Source organism: Bombina bombina, chromosome 5 (assembly GCF_027579735.1).
Source record: "Bombina bombina isolate aBomBom1 chromosome 5, aBomBom1.pri, whole genome shotgun sequence".
In the NCBI taxonomy this organism is placed as follows: Eukaryota; Metazoa; Chordata; class Amphibia; order Anura; family Bombinatoridae; genus Bombina; species Bombina bombina.
In genome coordinates this window covers 249,322,681-249,342,236 of record NC_069503.1, presented here as the reverse complement: position 1 = coordinate 249,342,236, position 19,556 = coordinate 249,322,681, and the positions used below count along the sequence as shown (strand labels likewise).

At 37.6% G+C, this 19,556-nt stretch overlaps 1 protein-coding gene across 5 annotated transcripts in view; it reads left to right on the top strand.

Annotated features, from left to right (window-relative positions):
- The window catches only part of KIAA1217 (KIAA1217 ortholog), an 894,654-nt gene that overhangs the window by 180,033 nt on the left and 695,065 nt on the right, over positions 1 to 19,556 (top strand). For 2 of the 5 annotated variants that reach the window (XM_053713944.1, XM_053713943.1), the window contains exon 2: positions 8,887 to 9,161. In XM_053713944.1, coding sequence (XP_053569919.1) covers positions 8,904 to 9,161 — 258 coding nt within the window. In that variant the 5' untranslated portion in view covers positions 8,887 to 8,903. Of the gene's footprint in view, positions 1 to 8,886; positions 9,162 to 19,556 lie in introns of those variants that run through there. The other 3 variants (XM_053713941.1, XM_053713942.1, XM_053713945.1) reach the window with 2 other exon arrangements.

Sequence of the window (19,556 nt, the reverse complement as noted above, 5' to 3'; positions counted from 1 at the left end):
CACCCATGAGTTCAGTTTGAAACCATTAGTGCATTGCTGCTCCTTCACCAAATGATACCAAGAGAATTAAACAAATTAGATAATAGAAGTAAATTAGAAAGTTGTTTAAAATTGTATTCTCTATCTGAATCATGAAAGAAAAAAAATTATGTTTCATGTCCCTTTAAAGGGACACTGAACCCAAATGTTTTATTTCGTGATTCAGATAGAGCATGCAATTTTAAACAACTTTCTAATTTACTCCTATTATCAAATTTTCTTCTTTCTCTTGCTATATTTATTTGAAAAAGAAGGCATCTAAGCTTTTTTATTAGTTCAGGACTCTGGACAGCACTTTTTATTGGTGGATGAATTTATCCACCAATAAGCAAGAACAACCCAGGTTGTTCACCAAAAATGGGATGGCATCTTAACTTACATTCTTGCATTTCAAAAAAAGATACCAAGAGAATGAAGAAAATTTTATAATAGGAGTAAATTAGAAAGTTGCTTAAAATTTCATGCTCTATCTGAATCACGAAAGAAAACAATTGCGTTCAGTGTCCCTTTAAGTTTAAGTTGACCTATAGTGAGGAAAAAGTTGATTTTTTTAGACACCACTGTAAATAAAATAAATATCATAAAGACAGATTTATATAGAAAGATCACAAATCACAATAGTATCTTGCAGTTCGATAGTGCACATACATTTCCTTTTATTGAAATTACTACCCAGGAGTCCATTACTCCCAGTGCATAGAATAGTATCAGATAAGTTTGATGTACAACAAAGGTTGGTTGAAATGGCGCTGCGGAATCTGTTGGCGCTCTACAAATAACCGATAATAAAATGGGGCAAAAATTTGTGGGACGAGGTTATCCAGTTTCATTGATTGAGAAAGAAATAAAGGAGGTGTTGAGATTAGAATTCCTAGAGTCACTAATCAAGAAAACTAAAAAGGAATATAAATGTAAAAGGTTGGTTTTGTTTTCTATTTTAATTCACAAAGTAATGAAATTTATGGAATTGTTAGAAAACATTTGGAGATTTTAAGGACATGTAATCCCCAAATCCCAGATATTTCAGACTTTACCTATGCCAGCATATAAGAAGGGGTAAGAACATTACAGATAAACTATTAAGAACTGATTTGGGCCCTAGGAAAAGAATAGAAAGGTTAATATATAACCATGAAGAACCCTGGTTGTTTTTCCTGCCTCATTTATTCTTGCTGTAACAATATGTTAAAAGGTCATTGTTTCTTTCAGCCTCTAATAGGCAAGAAATTTGCCATTATAGTTTTTTTCACTTGTACGTTGAGCTATGTTATATATATGGTTAAATACCCATGTGGGTAGGCCTATATAGGGGAGACGACTAGAAAGATTGGTGTTAGAATTATAGAACATAAAAGTAATATCCGTATTAAGAATATGGACGCCCAGTAGCCCACCATTTCATTTCTGCAGGTCATTTCATTAGTCAGTTACGGTTTTAAGTGATTGATTGTGTCCCTAAGTTGAGAAGAGTTGGAAATACGTTTAAAACAATGTGAGGCATTTCGTATTTTTACATTTGACACCTTGGAACCACAGGGCATGAACAAAGACTTGAATATGTAAGTATTTTTATAAATGTATTTTTGTCAATTTATTTTTCTAAACTTTTTTTCATTATTTGGTTAAAAACTGCTGAGAATTGTTAACTGACCTGTTATCTATATATTTTAATGTTAAGGTTAATAAGAAAAAATGTTATGTATTTGGTTTATGGTGTATGCATGACCTCTTGTTCTAGTTTAAATTTTTTAAATGGATGGTAGGTGGCGCTGTGATTAGTGTTAAGTATCATGTATAGGATATTAAGGGTTAACCTGGTTGCATCACCGCCCTCTTGTGATATAAATGTGTGGAAAAGTGGCATTATGAGTATGGCATGATTAAGGGAACAATCCTGAAACTTTGCCTGTGCTTGTATTTGTATTACCGTTAATAAACTGTTTGGAATATATTGTGATGCTGCTACACTTTGTCGTATCTGAATTATTGATTAGGAGTTCTGATAGTGACTCCTGTTAGTGTTTACCCTCTCTGGTGGTGGACTACATTACTGGTCTTGTGTAATAAAAATGCAGTTACATTAGAGAATATACAAGCTTGGTAAGAAATGAACTATCGGTTAGCTGATAACATTGTGTAAGTGCTAATATCTGTATATTTCTAAAAGCAATTATATTAAAGAGACAATAGATGCATATCAACATCTCAGTTTAGCCTTGCAAAAGTTCTGCAATGTTTTAAAAGCATTTCAAATTCTAATTTTGTTAAAAATATTTGCTGTCAGCAGTTCACAGACATAACCCTTGAAATCTGTTTGATGGTGTTTATCCTATCTCCTTTTCTGTGGTCACTTAGGGACAGATATAAATTAACTCTTGCACTGATCAAACAATCACTGTGTAGCATGTTACAGGACACATTCTTGCCTGTTTAGGGGAAATTGAAAAAAATACAATATTAGATTTATAGAAGAAGCAAAATACATGCAAGACTAATGGAACATTCAAATGCAAAAAATATAAATAAAAACTCACATATAGTTCCACTTAGGAGCTGCAAACTCAACAGCTAATTACATCACCCATATGTAGACCCCTCCACATTAGTTGCCAGGCTTTTTTTTAGAGGATATGTGTATAAATATAGTGTGTGTGTGTATGTATGTATGTGTGTATATATATATATATATATATATATATATATATATATACTGTATATATATATCTTGTCTATGTTAGAACCAATTGCTGGCCCTCATTAATCATAAGCATATCTCCAGTCTGAGCGTTGTTAATTTCCCTGATCTAAGGGATAGGAACTTGTGCAGGACTATTGATGGATAGATAATCCTGTTGGTGTAGTTCACTGGTTACCTGCTGCAAGAACACACCTAGGGTTCTGTTTATTGAGAGGTGAATGGCAAATGAATTGAGACATTTCAAAATAGGAGAACTGCAGGGGAATTGTGTGCAGCATTAACTATGCAATGTGAAGGGCTAACTCAGCTCTTCTTGCAGGAGATACTCAGTGGGTATGACCATTCATAGGGCGATATTACATATACGGCGCAAGCTTCAAAGCAACTGCTGAAACCCGTGCCGCCCGTAATTTAACCTCATACATCTGGGTATCACATATACCTCGCCGGCAATTCATAAAGTGCTGTAAATAAAATAAAAACCTAAGATTAAATTAATCTAAGATTACAAAATCTAACATTACATAAAATAATAAACCAAATTATCAAAAATAAAAAAATTAAACCTAATCCCAATGAAAATAAAAAAGACCCCCAAAATAAAAACAACCCCTAATCTAATGCTAAACTACCAATAGCCCTTAAAAGGGCCTTTTGTAGTGCATTGCCCTAAGTTAAACAGCTCTTTTATCTTAAAAAATACTAAGTCCCCCCTCTAACAATAAAACCCCCCACCCACCAAACCCCCCAAAATAAAAAAAACTAATATTTAAAAATCCTAAACTACCCATCGCCCCTAAAGGGGCATTTGTATGAGCATTGCCCTTAAAAGGGTATTCATCTCTTTTTCAAAGGCCCATTAAATCCCTAATCTTAAAAAAACAAACCCCCAAAAAAATATAAAAAAAAGCCTAAATCTAACCCCCAGATAGGTACTCACGGTTCCTGAAGTCCGGCTGTGAAGTCTTCTTCCAAGCAGCGATATCTTCTATCGTCTTCAAGGAACAAGCCAGCGGGGAGTGCAGAACTGAAGACCTGTGACCGCAGAACTAAAGACCGATGATGGCGGAACTGAAGACTGGCGATCACGGAGTCATGGAGCGTGGAGATCTTCTTCGTACGATCACCGCCGTACACTGAGGATTGAATTCAAGGTACGCGTTTAAATATGGGGTACCTTGCATTCCTATTGGCTGATTTGAGTCTCCAAATTCAAATCAGCCAATAGAATGAGAGCTACTGAAATCATATTGGCTGTTCAAGTCAGCCAATAGGATTTCGGTAGCTCTCATCCTATTGGCTGATTTGAATTTGAAGACTCAAATCAGCCAATAGGAATGCAAGGTTAATAACTTTATTAGGTATATAGCGTTGTGGGGGTTGGCGGATTAGGAGTTAATAAGTTAATTAGATGTTTTGCAATGTTTTTGCGATGTGGGGGTTGGCGAATTAGGGGTTAATATAGCTTATTAGTTATTGCGGTGGGGGGATGACGGTTGACAGGTAGATATTGCGCATGCTTTAGGTGTTAGTTACTATTTTCAGGGGGTTAAGGTGCTCACATACTCAGCGCAAGTCTTGCTGCGCCTGCCTATGTGTGGCGAGGTGAAAAAGGAGTAAAATGTCTTAATTTTCACAGTGTAAGTCCTTGCGCTGAATATGTGATACTGATTTGCGAAGCGGTTCTATGTCAGCTTATGATAGTAAAAATTGTAGGCTACGGGTGAAATATACACGCTGCATTTATATGTGGTGCTGTATATGTGCTACTAAAAACCGGTGTCGCATATGTAATCTTGCCCATAGTTCATAGTTAATGAAAGATTTCAAATCACCTACAATTCACCTGCAATTCATCTCTTTGTGAATAACGCCCTTAGACTCTTGCTGTTTTCATTGTAACTGTTTTAACAGTTTTGGGTTAAATATCTACTACAAATGAATGGGTTGTTTATTCGTTGTGTTGTGGCATTTCCATTTCTAATTGTGCAATTTCTGTTTTGTCACATAATAAATGTATTGCATTGTGCTGCTACTGAAAATATCAAGTGCATATTCCAGTCAAGAGCTTGGTGTATAACGTTTTTTCTGTTTGTAGGATTATTTACGATTTTGTATGTAAAAACCATATCAACTGAATGAAGTGGATTAGTGCGGTTTAGAATGCTTCAGTTTCTTAGTAATCTGCTGTGGTGATTACATTTCTAATTGTATCCGATAAACAGTGATATTTCTCAGAAATAGTGTTCTGCACAGAACTGTGTAAAAGGGGATAAATACATGGTTGAAATTAGCTCTGGGGTTGCAATGCACTGCTGGTGCTGAGCTGAACACTGCCACTGAGCCAATCAGAAGCAGCATATGTGCATAGCCACCATCATTAGCCAAATTCAGCTCTGGGTCAGCAATGCATTGACTACAAGTAATTGTGTAATAGTAAAATGGTTGCATTTTCTTATTAGTCTTATGTCTATTGGGGCCAAATTATCAAACTCTGAATGTAGCTTGGAAACAGCTGTTATGAAGCAGCTGTCTAAAGACCACTGCTCCTTAACTGGTCCGCCTGCTCTGAGGCTGCGGACAGAAATCAACCTGATCGAATACAATCTGGTTGATTGACACCCCCTGCTAGCGGACGATTGGCCGCGAATCTGCAGGGGGCGGCATTGCACAAGCAGATCACAAGAACTGCTTGTACAATGATAAATGCTGACAGCGTATGCTGTCTGCATTTATCGATGTGCAGCGGACATAATACGCTACATCGTATCATGTCCGCTCACACTATGATAAATTGGCCCCCTAAAATCTACTCGGTGTATGTCTGTGAAGCTGCATTTGCTGCTTATTAAGCTATGAGGAGCAGGCTAGTATGAGCGAGCCGGCTGCTTCGTGTTTAAGAAGATAAAGCTGCTTTTTTTGTCTCTTCGTCACCTTAGAGGTGGCGATATCAATCACTTGTTCACTCGCCCGTGGTGATTGACAAGCTCTGCTAGTGGCAGATGCAGGCGGAAAGGAATACTTGTGAACCTCGCTGCCTGCAAATATGACACATTTTGCCCATAGTCTTTTTTTATAGGTGTTTAAATCTATAAACATGAAGCTCTGTCATCCATTTCATTTGCCCCACAGAGAAACATGGATACATTTGTGACTGCTTTAAACATACATCACTTGTAGTTGAAAGATAGAAGTTGGCGTTCAGATGACTTTTTAAAGTGAATAAGACAGCAAATGAAATACATAATAAAAAGATAGATATTTGACCTAAATTGAGTAAATGGGTAATGACTCACCAATTTGTATGTAATCATATGGAGCTAGCTCATATAACAAAAGTAAGTAATAATCATGTTTTATTGCCTAGTTAAAGGGCCATAATACCCAAATGTTTAAAGCTGATTAGAAAATATCTCCTGAACATCTCTATGTAAAAAAGAAAGATATTTTACCTCAAAAGTTCCTCAGTAGCCACCTCCCATTGTAAAGGATTTCTAAGCAGCATATCAGTATGTCTGTCCCGGGACAACTGAAAGGATGAGCATCGTGAACTCTCAAATTATTTCACCAATCAGGTAAAGGAAGCTTACTATGAAATCTCATGAGAGTTAAGTCAAATCTCATGAGATCACAGTAAGAGTTCATGACCTCAGCACTGCTGATGCTGATTGGCTGCTGTTCATTTCTTCATTTTTTTAATTTTTTTACCTGCAGCTGGGAGCAGCTGAGTATAACTTTTTACACAGAACTCACTCTGCTGAGCTGAGGAGATTGTGAGGTAAAATATCTTCCTTTTTTACATAGAGATGCTCAGGTGATATTTTCCTGTCAGCTTTTTACAGTTATACTACATCAGTTTCAAGTGATTTAGCATATGAGTATTATGTCCCTTTAAATGGACAGTGTAATGGATTACCCTTAAAGGGATACTAAACCCACATTTTTTCTTTCATGATTCTGATAGAGCATGCAATTTTAAGCAACTTTCTAATTTACTCCTATTATCAAATTTGCTTCGTTCTCTTGCTATCTTTATTTGAAAAAGAAGGCATCTAAGCTAGCCAGCCAATTTTTGGTTCAGGCCCTGGACAGCACTTGTTTAATGGTGGGTGCATTTAGCCACCAATCAGCAATCACAACTCAGGATGTGAACCAAAACGGACTGGCTTCTAAACTTACATTCTTGCTTTTCAAGTAAAGATACCAAGAGAATCAAGAAAAATTGATAATAGGAGTAAATTAGAAAGTTGCGGAGTACAAAGTATCATTTATGTTTATTTTTCTATATGAAATAGTTGTATTTGATAGTTTAACCCATAACCAATTTCAATGGGCTGAGCTTTTAGGGAGGCCTGACAACCTTATCTTATATTTATTTCTATTCACACTGGCCTCCTTATCTTATCTCTGTCTGTTTAAATAAAAGCCAGTACTTAGAGAGAGCAAATGAAAATGTACATTTTAATACCTATCTCTCCCTTTCAAGGAGTGTTATTTCTTCTAAACTTTCTTGTTTACTTAGCTTTTCTTTAATCAGTTCTTAAAGGGACAGTATACTCCAATTATAATTTAACTGCATGTAATAGACACTACTATAAAGATCTAAAAATCCAGTATAAAAACGTTTAAAAACTTACTTAGAAGCTCCCAGTTTAGCACTGTTTATGAGGTTACCTGAACACCCACTGAAAGGGGTTATATAGCAAAAAAAGTAGACACTACCCCTCCCCCTTCCTCTGCATATGAAAAGACTTTATACAAACAGAAGCAGTCTGAAGTCTGTATACATCAGTATTCTCCTAAAACTTTGGGGGTTGATTAAGAGTCTGAAAATCAGCGCAATAAGCAAAACTATACTTTAAAAAAACAAAAAAAGCTGTATAGGCTATATAAATGGATCATCTACAAAAAACATTTATGCAAAGAAAAATCTAGTGTATAATGTCTCTTTAAGTATTGAAATGTCTAGTACAGTTGGGGATACAACAGATAAAAGCAGCTATTTTAAATCACACAAAAAAAGGCAACTTAGCCATTTAATACACTCCAGCAGCTAAATTGGATCACTGGAAATGCATTAAAGGGAAGAGAAATGTCCATTTAAGATTATTTAGGTAAAGGCCAATGTTATCAGTGTGAAGGTTCTTTAAAAGGTGAGGTGGTTCTTTAAAGGGACACTCAAGTCCAAATTAAACTTTCGTGAGTCAGAAAGAGCAGGCAATGTTAAATAACTTTCCAGTTTACTTCCATTAGCAAAATGTGCACAGTCTTTTTATATTTACACTTTTTGAGTCACCAGCTCCTACTGAGCATGTGCAAGAATTCACAGAATATACATATATATACATCTGTGATTGGCTGGTGGCTGTCACATGATACAGGGGGAGTGGAAATAAACATAAATGTAACATTTATCAGAAAATAATCTACTAATCATTTGAAGTTTATACTATTGGGCCAATTTAACATGCTGCGAATGCAGCAGTTTCCGCGTAAGCCGTCTTAAGACCGCTGCTCCTTAACTTATCCGCCACCTCTGAGGTGGCGGACACCAATAATCCCGATCGGGATGATTGACACCCCTGCTAGTGGCCGATTGGACGCACATCTGCAGGGGGCGGCACTGCACAAGCATTTCACTAGAAATGCTTGTGCAATGTTAAATGCCAACAGCGTATGCAGTCAGCATTTAGTGATGTCGGGCGGACATGATCCACTACAGCGCATCATGTCCGCCCGCATCTTAATAAATCAGCCCCTAAGTGCTTTTTATCGTACATTTGTTGATTTGTAAATGTACTGTATTTAGTGGTCCTTTAAATTCACACTGAACCCGGACATTTGTGTTTCTTTAAAAACTTGGAGAAATTCCTCACACTCCCCCCCCCCCCCCCCACCACCAACCTGTATATTATAAGTTCTTTGAAGCAGGGCTCTCCTTGATATAATTGTATTGTTTAGTCTATCTATGTAGTTGTATCAGTGTTCTTGTGATCTATGCAATGCTACAGAAAATGGTATAATAATTATAATATCAGAGAAGAAGATGAGGACGAAATGGGATCAGTCCTAGATTCTTCTATAAGCATTAACAATTTTGCTTGTTTGCTGATTTTGAGCCTTACAAGACCTTATCTTTTATCTTTCAGACCAAACAAAAAGTAGCATGCATGGGTCATCATTAGAAGACGCAGAATGTCACCAGTCAAAAGAGAATCTTCCTAATGGAAACCTACAACCCAAATCTGGGCGGAATATTCCCAGGAGACACACTGTAGGAGGCCCTAGAAGTTCTAAGGAAATTTTGGGAATGCAGAGCTCTGATATGGACAGAAAGAGAGAAGCATTTCTGGAACATCTGAAATACAAATACCCTCATCATGCAACTGCAATCATGGGTCACCAGGAACGACTGAGGGATCAGGTAATGTGTACAAGTGTTAATTTGTTGCACACCTGTCCCCTAAATCCAGGAGAATGATTTATATTTACTGGATTGCCTGTTATTGTATGAGATCCTAATGCTTACAAAAGCAATACACAAAATGTTATTACTGTATTTCAGTTACAATTTATAACAGACAGATATTTCCGCTTTGAAAACAGCCAGATAGGTAGGATTAATAGGTGTTTTCCTATACTGCAGCAACAAAATGAGTGCTTTGTGCTAATGCCCTGAACAATGCAGAATCCATTCAACATTATTAATGAGAAACTGTTTGTATTTCAACAACACTTTCTATTTGCTTAATATATATTTTTGTGATTTTCCCTCCTTGTTTTCAAGCTTATTACTTTGCAAGGCTGGAGTGATATATTTATTTCAGTGCTTCAATTAACAAGCCAGGATTGTTTTCTCGTTTTGAAATTTGAAGTTTTTGTGTCACTGAAAATCTAGTGTTGTTGAGATTAGCTTTTTTATTTTTATTAACTATGTACTATTCTGCACCTTTTATATTTCCTAGATATGCATAATTTAAATGTAATTACTATGTAGGCCTATTTAATACATTGAATAGGTTATTCTTGCTAATTCTTCAGATGGGAGTTATAGAAGATTGAATGCTGTTGTGTGCTGATGAAAAAACACATTACCACCAGTGTTCCCTCTAAGGACAGTTTTGTGTGCAGCCCAGCAGTGAAACAGTTAACAAGAGTACCATAAATTGCCATCTGCATTGTGCAGTGTTTGCTAATTGCAGGGTGTTGTTACCCAATTAACCGTTTGACTGCTGGGCCGCACACAAAATTGGCCTTAGAGGGAACACTGATTACCACCTGGAAATATTTTGGGAAAGGACTGTCTTTCAAAGACCCTTCTATGCCACCAAATGGACATGAATTATGTATTTTGTTGACTAAACAATAGTATATATATATACACACACACACACATACTTACAGGACTACTGTTAGTTAATTGAATTTAGCTCCAAAATAAGACAGTATTTTGTACTGTTTATTTTAAAGGGACATTCAATTCTAAAACTCTGTCCTGTATATAAAATAGCACTGATTGAACATGTTAAAATATTTTGTGCATGCCAAAAAAGAAAAAAGAAAGAAAATTAAAATGAACACTGTTTATTTTGACAACCACAGGAAGGGCATACCTGATCCTTAGGGACTGATTGCCCACTGGCTGGATATGTACACCTCCCACTGTTTTGTAGGTGGACAGAGTACAGGCATAGCAAAAAAAAAAAACATTTCAGTACATTAAAAAAAAGTTTTAAAATGCACTTTTTTAGAAGCAACAAATAATAAATACATTTCCCTTTTATTGGTTGTATCAAAAAAGCATAAAAATGACAAGCTGGGTTATAGCTCATTCCAAACTGCTGAACTATATTCACATTTATTTTGGGCTAAATATGTATAAATATGCAATGCCAGTCGCTAAGAAAGTGCGATGAAGATATTTGACACTGATAGTAGAACAAAAAGAAATGTGCTCATGTATCTAACAGCAGCGTTTCTGTGGTGTAATTTGTCTCCCAATCACAGTATTTCAGCCATATACTTAATGCTTCACGTTGGCAGTACTGAGTAGTACAAAAAAGTCTTATAATTACCCAGTTTTGCATAACCAACAGTTATATTAATATACTTTTTACCTATGTGATTACCTGTATTTAAGCCTCTGCATACTGTCCTCTTACTTCAGTGCTTTTTACAATCTTTGCATTTTAGCCAATTAGGTTTGGTTCCTGCATAACTCCACTGGAGTGAGCACAATGTTATCTATGTGGCACATGTGAACTAGCACTATCTGGCTGTGAAAAGCTAATAAAATGAGATAAGAGGTGGCCTGCAGAGGATTAGAAACAGGCAGAGATTTAGAGGTTATAAAGTATATTAATATAACAATGTTGGTTGTGCAAAGCTGGGGAATGGATAGTAAATGTGTTATCTAACTTATTTTAAAATAAAAAAAAAAACCCAGTAGTGTCCCTTTAGTAATGATTTTTTAATTCCTTATCTGCATTATCACTGTATATATGAGCTCCCAATGCAAATATTAGTGTGTGGAGGATTTTACTATATCAGCATTTGTATAATATTCATTTAATTTCCTCATTCTGATCAGTACATATTTTAATGACATTTCAATTTCCTAAGACTTACATATTTTTTTATACCTGATCATTTGCAGGATTATAATTTATATGGAATCCCTATAAAAAATTACATTTAACTATCACTTTACTAAGCAATGCTCTCTTGTCATCAAGAAGTTAATGTATTAAATACAGTTTTATATTTTCTCCTGTGTCATTTTTTCCCCCTGGTAAGCCTTAGTTACAACGCATTACAGACCATATGCTAAAGCAATATAAATTAAGCAGCAATATGTAAATCCAGCGTTCAATCTCTTAAACCAAATGCAATTTATTTCTTCTTTCCAAATGCATGTTCATAACACATCTGTCTTGTACAAAGAGTATGGATTGTTCTCAAACCAACATAAATACATATGTAGTGTCTAGTAGCAAACAAAAAATATTGATTGCAACACAGCTGTGCACCAATGAAGGATATGTACAAATTAGTAGTTGTTTCTAATTTAAATGTATCTTTCTGAAGTTAAAATGTTCCTTTGTATCTGTCCAGGTCGGCATAGTGAATATGTGGAGAAAAGAGTATATAGTGGAATGCTGTTCAAATAAACTGCAATGTTCTGCAAAGATTGGATGGTACTCAAACGTTTAGTAGCTGTGAACTCCTAGTACTAACATTCGGCTAGATTACGAGTTTTGCTGTAACATGGGCAGGACCGTCTTTAACACAGGGCAAAAGGGGCAGCTGCCCTGGGCCCAGTCTTTGTTGAGGGGCCCAAGAGTCCTAAAAAAAAAAAAAAAAAAAATTTTTTTTTTTTTAGTTCATGCCAGACTGCTGATGTCATGTGACATGGAGGACACACACAGTCAGTCCTAATATTGTCACAGTCAAAAGTTCTTTGCTTATATTTATTTGTGAGAAACTGTGCCAGACCATACCGATGTCATGTGACTTTCCAAGCTAGTGCCATGTGCTGTTTTAGATGTGCACTGTGCGGCACTGGATGCTAAGCCCTAACTAGGCATCCGGTCAATCCCACTGCATCAGAAACGGTCCTGCTGGGGTTACTACTGTCACCAGGTAACTGCTCTGGTGGTGGAGATTGTTTCTGGGTAGGGCTCACTATAAGCGCATGCAGCAGAAAGCTGGAGTGGCAGGCACATGAGGATTTGAGCATCTGTGCAGCTGCACACACTGCTCTCTTCAGTCTTGAGGCTGTGTGACTCGTCTGTATCCATGCAGCCTTGGGCAGACAGCATCCAGTCTGCTTGTCCCCTTAGCCCTGCTCTTTCTGCTGTGGCTCTAAGATCAACTAACTGATGTTTGTTAGGAAAACAGTGTTTTGTAGAAAGGTGTCAGTGAAAAGAATAAGTGAGTGTACACATGCCCCTCCCCCATGCAGCATTGTCTAGTGCAGGATGAGAGGGAACTTGTTCCTAGCAAAGTAGTGACATGTGCTGCTGTGGCTGATGCATAGTGTCATGCTGATACTTCACACATTAAGGTAAGGTTTATTTTTATAGTTTTTATTTCTCTCTGTTTCAGATTTTACAGCTTCCCATAGTAGTTCTACTGTTCCAGTCAGTAAAACTTATATCTGTCTGCACCTCTATGCTTCCGCCTCAGTCTTTACCTTGCTTTGCTCCTGTTGGCTGCCCTAAATCTCTTTAACCAGCTAACCTCACACCAGAATCACATTCAAAAGCATATTAAATTAATCCAGAGTGGAGGAATTTATATATTTATTTACTTTTTAGTACTGCTTAGGTCCAGTTTCACATATTGCAATTTTTTTTTAATGATTAGCCCAGCAGTGATTTAGTTGTTTTTTTGGGATATTGGGGTGGAGAGCGAAATTGCATGGGGGGGGGGCCAAGAAAATGTTTGCCCAGGGTCCAGTCAGTATTAAAGACGGCCCTGAACATGGGTGCGGTGCTAACTTGCACGTTATTCTCACCGCTCACTTACCTACAGCACTGGTATTACGGGTTTTTATCAACCCGGCGTTAACAGACAAGAAGTGATCGTAGAGCAAAATTGAGCTCCATATTGCACTCCAATACCAGCGCTGCTTAAGTGAGCGGTGAGCTGGTTATATGTGCTCGTGCACGATTTCCCCATAGACATCAATGAAAAAAAGTCTAACACCTGCAAAAAAGCAGCGTAAAGTTCAGTAACGTAGCCCCATTGATTCCTATGGGGAAACACATTTTATATTTACACCTAACACCCTAACATAAGCCCTGAGTCGAAACACCCCTAATCTTACACTTATTAACCCCTAATCTGCCACTCCGGACATCGCCGCCACCTACATTATATTTATTAACCCCTAATCGCCGGATGTCTTGAAGATGGACCCGTTCCGCGTCGGAAGGATGAAGATAGAAGATGCCATCTGGATGAAGACTTCTGCCCGTCTGGAGGACCACTTCTGCCCGTCTGGAGGACCACTTCTGCCGGCTTCGTGAGGACATCTTGCCGCTTGGATGAAGACTTCTCCTGGTAAGTGGATCTTCGGGGGTTAGTGTTAGGATTTTTTAAGGATGTTTTGGGTGGGTTTTATTTTTAGGTTAGTGGTTTGGGCCGCAATAGAGCTAAATGCCCTTTAAGGGCAATGCCCATCCAAATGCCCTTTTCAGGGCAATGGGGAGCTTAGGTTTTTTTTAGTTAGGTTTTATTTGGGGGGTTGGTTGTGTGGGTGGTGGGTTTTACTGTTGGGGGGGTTGTGTGTATTTTTTTTTACAGGTAAAAGAACTGATTTCTTGGGGGCAATTCCCTGCAAAAGGCCCTTTTAAGGGCTATTGGTAGTTTAGTTTAGGCTAGTGGTTTTTTTTTATTTTGGGTGGGCTTTTTTATTTTGACAGGGCTAGTGGATTAGGTGTTATTAGTTGAAAGATCTTGTAATTTGTTTTTTATTTTCTGTAATTTAGTGTTTTGTTTTTGTAATTTAGCTAATTCATACCTCCCAACATTTCAAAATTCAAAAGAGGGACACACACACCAATCCCCCCCCCCCCCCCCCCCCCGCGGCAAAAAATTGAAATGTGGTAGGCGGGGCTTAAAAAATCATAAGACCAAAGTAATATAAATAAAAATTTTAATAAAGTCATACATTTTAATACACTTAGGCAGCAAATCAAACACAAGCTCAAACCACTGGTATGGCTATGTGAGCTATGTATTTAATTAGCCTTTGCAAAGACATTGTTAAATATTTTATCTTAATTGGACATTTAATAATAAATTCTTTAAAACTGCTCTCTGCATTCCCCATTAATATTATAGATTCTGGCCTTTAAAGTCAGCAAAAATGCACAGTAGCACACTACATAACATACACTTACACATGCAGATACACACACACACACTACATAGCATACACTTGTACATGCAGATACACACACACTACATAGCATACCACCAACGACCCAAAACTCAAGGAACACAACAGGCAAACCAACCAACTCCTAGCATAAGACCACTAATAACCTTCAAGCACATCTATAAATGATGAGGCTAAAGCAGGCATACCAACAGAGGCAATGAAAATTGCTTTACACACCCAACAGGCAACCCCCCCATAAATCCCAATCATCAGCTCAAAATATATTGATAGATCGGACCCGATTCCACCTAACCTAGGAGGTACAACAATAAATGGTACAAATCACCAGTCCTGAACCATAACCTCATACAAAATGAAAAAACTACCCTCGCTGTACAAACAAAAAATGACTCATCCCTCTTCTCTAATCCTAATGAAACCACCCAAAAATTTCCAACCCGATTCTATAATCCTGAAACAGGAAAAAAACTGCACCAGAACCAATGATATAAACCACCCATACAATTTTATTACCACATTCACACAAATTACACCCCTGAAGCCAGACACAAACCCAACTAGTAACCAAACCAGCTCAACACAAAGAACCAAAAATCTTCATACTAAAAAATGACTATAACATATGCAAAGGGGGAACACAATGACACATATGAAGGAAAGAAGAGACATTGAACAGGGCAAAAGGAGGACCTGAACCAAAGAAGTGGAATTACCACCGTCCCTAACGGTAACCTGACACCTGCCTAAACCTACCCACTACAAAAACTATACTCAAGAGAAGTTGGAACAAGACAAGACCCATGTGCCACTTAACCCAAAATTCAAGCAGAATGCTCGCCACGGCTCCACAACGGCACCACATGACAAATAAAACCAATCACCAAGAATTGCCACCCAATCAAGAAATATAGCTACCAGGAAGCACACAAAAATTAGAAAATTTTAAATTCACTCACACCAAGCATGAACACTCACATGATCCCAAATATTCAACTCAAAGCAAAAGAAGAATACTTAAAAACAAACACCAAAAACTTATCATTATCTTTTTTTTTTTTTTTTTTTTAAATACACACCTAAACATAAAACAATACCCAATACATATATAGTTAAACATATGCATACACAAATACATACATACAAAAAAATACAAGAAAACAGACATCCAAAGATACACCAACAAAGAGAACCATAAACAGCGGCACAATATACAATTATACACAGAATCCCAAACATCACTTATCAGGGAGTCCCAAAACCTGAAACTCACGACATCCCCAAGCCAGATATCTAAGCCAACCACAGATCAAACTGGATCACAAAAAAAAATAAGGAGATGGAGCACACAAAAACACACACTATATACACAACCACATACAGTATATCCAGCTATATACACATACTGCCTAACCCAAACCTAGGAAAAACCCTACATAAAAAACATAAACGTGACCCAAATTATTCCCCACACCAAACATCCATATAGACCTAACCAAAATATCCCAGGTCTCCGAGCAAGGACCCCAAAACATGTAACCAGCCCACCAACTCCTGACACCTTGCAAACAGTGCTGTCAAACACAGTTCTAGGTCCATCTCCCACCAGTCACTTCAGCTGGACTGTGAGGCATGGATCCTAAACCCAAAGTTGAACGCAGGAAGTCTGAATATCCCAATCTTTGTATAAACATCCCTTTAACTCTTAGCTATGGTACCTTTTTGTTAATTTTTTATTGTAATGATTTGATTGTGTATGTATATATATATATATATATTCTCTTTTTTTAATTTTTATTTTACAATATGAGTGCTAGCAGTGGCAGATGATGTCTATCTGGTCATCTGCCATAATACTCCTGAGTGGCTGCCTGAACAGGCCATAATGCCCCCACAACAGCTACCTGTAGCTCCCCCCATCCTGTACCTGCTCCCGACTCCCTCATCTGAAATATGAGGCCCTCACACCCCCATACTCTGAACTCCATACCCCTTTCCATTGTCTAACCACTGCTCTGAGAACCTGTACCCTGCGATTCATCTATCTGTCCTCCTGTGGAAATCCCAGTATACTTTACCCTTCAATCTTATGCCACTGTGAAATCTAGCAAGGATGAAATCCTCCAATCAAAGCCTAAGGAAACAAGGGCACCAACCACCAGATACCTGACATGTTTGTGAACTACTAAAACAATGGGGCCCCAACAAACTTCATCCAAGGTGCCACATGATAATCCCTCTTAATACCCTCCTCACCTCTACTGTCAACCCAACAAACTCCCATCCACACCTCCCCCTAGAGTAACCTATGCTTATCTCTGCATCCCTCTACCCCTCTAATCAAGCCCCACCACCTCACTTATCATGCCTCCCAGCCCCCTGGTTCTAAGGTAACCCATCAAGCTAAAAGTGAAACCATCCCACCCAACCTATCCCTGCCTCTGGAATACCTGCTGCAACAGTTCAGTTGCAGTTCAAGCCCATGATGTGCACACATGGCTCCACATTCTGCTGGTCCACCTACACAAGTCCAAAATCCACTCCTTTCATGGCCCAGTTGCCTACAGATGAAAGCAAATGGGCAAAGACAGCCTGCAACCTGCTCCAGAAGATGCACAGTACCAACTCCATCACCACGTGCTTCCACCCTAGCGGGCCTTTTCCCGCCACCACACTGCTCCTGCTCTCAGCCGTCTGCCTAACTGCACTTGTCCCATGGGGAGTGTGAGGAGGATAGGTGAGAATTGGCGCTTATATCAACCCTAATGCCAAGTATAGAAGGGTCTCTCTCTAAGCACCCTGAGGAGGATAGTAGAATAATTTAAGCGGATATACTGGCGCTGAAAGCAGGGTAGTACACAAATACAATATACGGGTAACCTAAAAGGGTCTACCTTAGCAGGAATATAATCGTTATAAAAGTTAATAAATGGTTATAGCCTAATATATATCTAAGAAAATATATTTAATAGTGTAAAATTACAATACAATCAAGATTAAAAAATCAGTGTTAATAAAATCAGTACATATATACTAAAAAGTAATTAATGGGGCCCTTTAAATTAGTTTGAAAAAACATACAGAAAGGGGAAAGATTAACCACAAATCTATATATATATATATATATATATATATACTGTGATTGAGGATAGAAGAAAACTATACTCAAATAAATATAAGTATAAAGATGGCAGAGATATTCAAACAGTATAAATGAAAACAAATAGCAATACAAACAGACTTAATAACTGGACGTCCAGCGTAAAAACCAGGGGTTAAAACAGTAATAATCTGGGGTTAAAACAGTATTAACCTGAAAGTGCACTATAGTGAACAAAAACACTCGTGACTAGATGATCATACTAATAGCATTGGATCAAGCTAATGGGCGAGTGAGGTACCTTGCGCTAATCTGTGGAGCACAGATTGAATATTGTTCGTCCTGTACCTCCTCCTGAGGTGGGTGTGTACTCCTAGCGTAGTTCACTTACATCACCCTTTCTGAAAATGTCCAGCTGATTTTGGGAGGAACAGAATGTAAACGATCTCTGGGGTAATAGCAATCCTTTAGATGATGGTAGATAGTAACTTCAAGGCACTCTTATTCTGTGGTGCTTAGTGCAGGTACTAGATCATCTGGCAGTATATTCAATTTGTAGACTGGTGCGCTCCCTCAGAGGGCTGTATTCAAATTCACAGGCCTTGGGGGTAGTGAGCCAGGTGTTGGTAGTTGTCCTGTGTGCTTTTTCAACACAATAGCGATCCTTTCGGCGGCTGTATCAAGTTCACAAGCCTTAAAGGAGTTCAGCTTAGCAGTAGTTCTTCTTGTAGGAAATGAGACACAGTCATCAACCGGTTTCTCCCCTCACTTGGGGCTTTTTCAAGATGTGTTCTCATTGCTGGCAGGTATTCCTTTATAGGGCTATCCTGCATCCTTATTGGTTAGTTCAAAGGGGTGTGTGATCCCAGTTAAGGTGGAATTTGAGTTATATCCCTTAAACTTTTAAGGAGGTATCTTATTGTCTCTTGTAGTTTTTTGGAAATGTCCCGTTGTTAATTTTAGTTTAACAACTAGTATACTAAAAGTACATATTGCTCCGGAAAGGAACAACCATACGTGTAATATGGTCACATCCATGGTGTCAAGTGAAATCAACTTAAAATTATGAGTAAAGTCTGTTCAAGAGTTAGTATTTTTTGGAGTCCTCAATTTGATTAAACACATAGGTAGAGGTAAAAGACATATGTCAGTATTGTACAGGGAATATAAAGTTTTTACAGAGTTTTACATTTGATAGTTACAAACAGAAGTAAATTAGGGACAAAAAGAGAGAGCTGGGGGTTCTCATTGTCTTAGAGTTAAAGTTAAACACATAGGTAAAGAATTTTTCCCATATGTGTATATGATACAGAAAATAGACAGACATTCTAGATATTTCACGTTTGGTGGTTGCATATTGGGGCATACTTATCTGATCAAGAGTCAGTATTGTTTGGGGGATGATAGTATGATTAAACACATAGTTAAAGGTTAAACACATATGTCGATATTTGTTCTCTTTTTGATAAATATTATAAAATCTTACATTTGTACTTGCAAACGGAAGTTAATTATGAAAAAACGGTTCTTAGTGTATTAGGGGTAAAGTTAAACACATAGGTAAAAGTTAAACACATAGGTAAAAGTTAAACACATATGTGTATATGACATTGACAGACTATTCCAAAGTTTTACATTTGGTACTTGCAAACGGAAGTTAGTTATGAAAAACGGTTCTTAGTGTATTAGGGGTAAAATTAAACACATAGGTAAAAATTAAACACATATGTGTATATGACATAAAAAATGTAGACAGACTATTCCAAAGTTTTGCATTTGGTGATTGCATACTTGGGCAAATAATGAAAGGA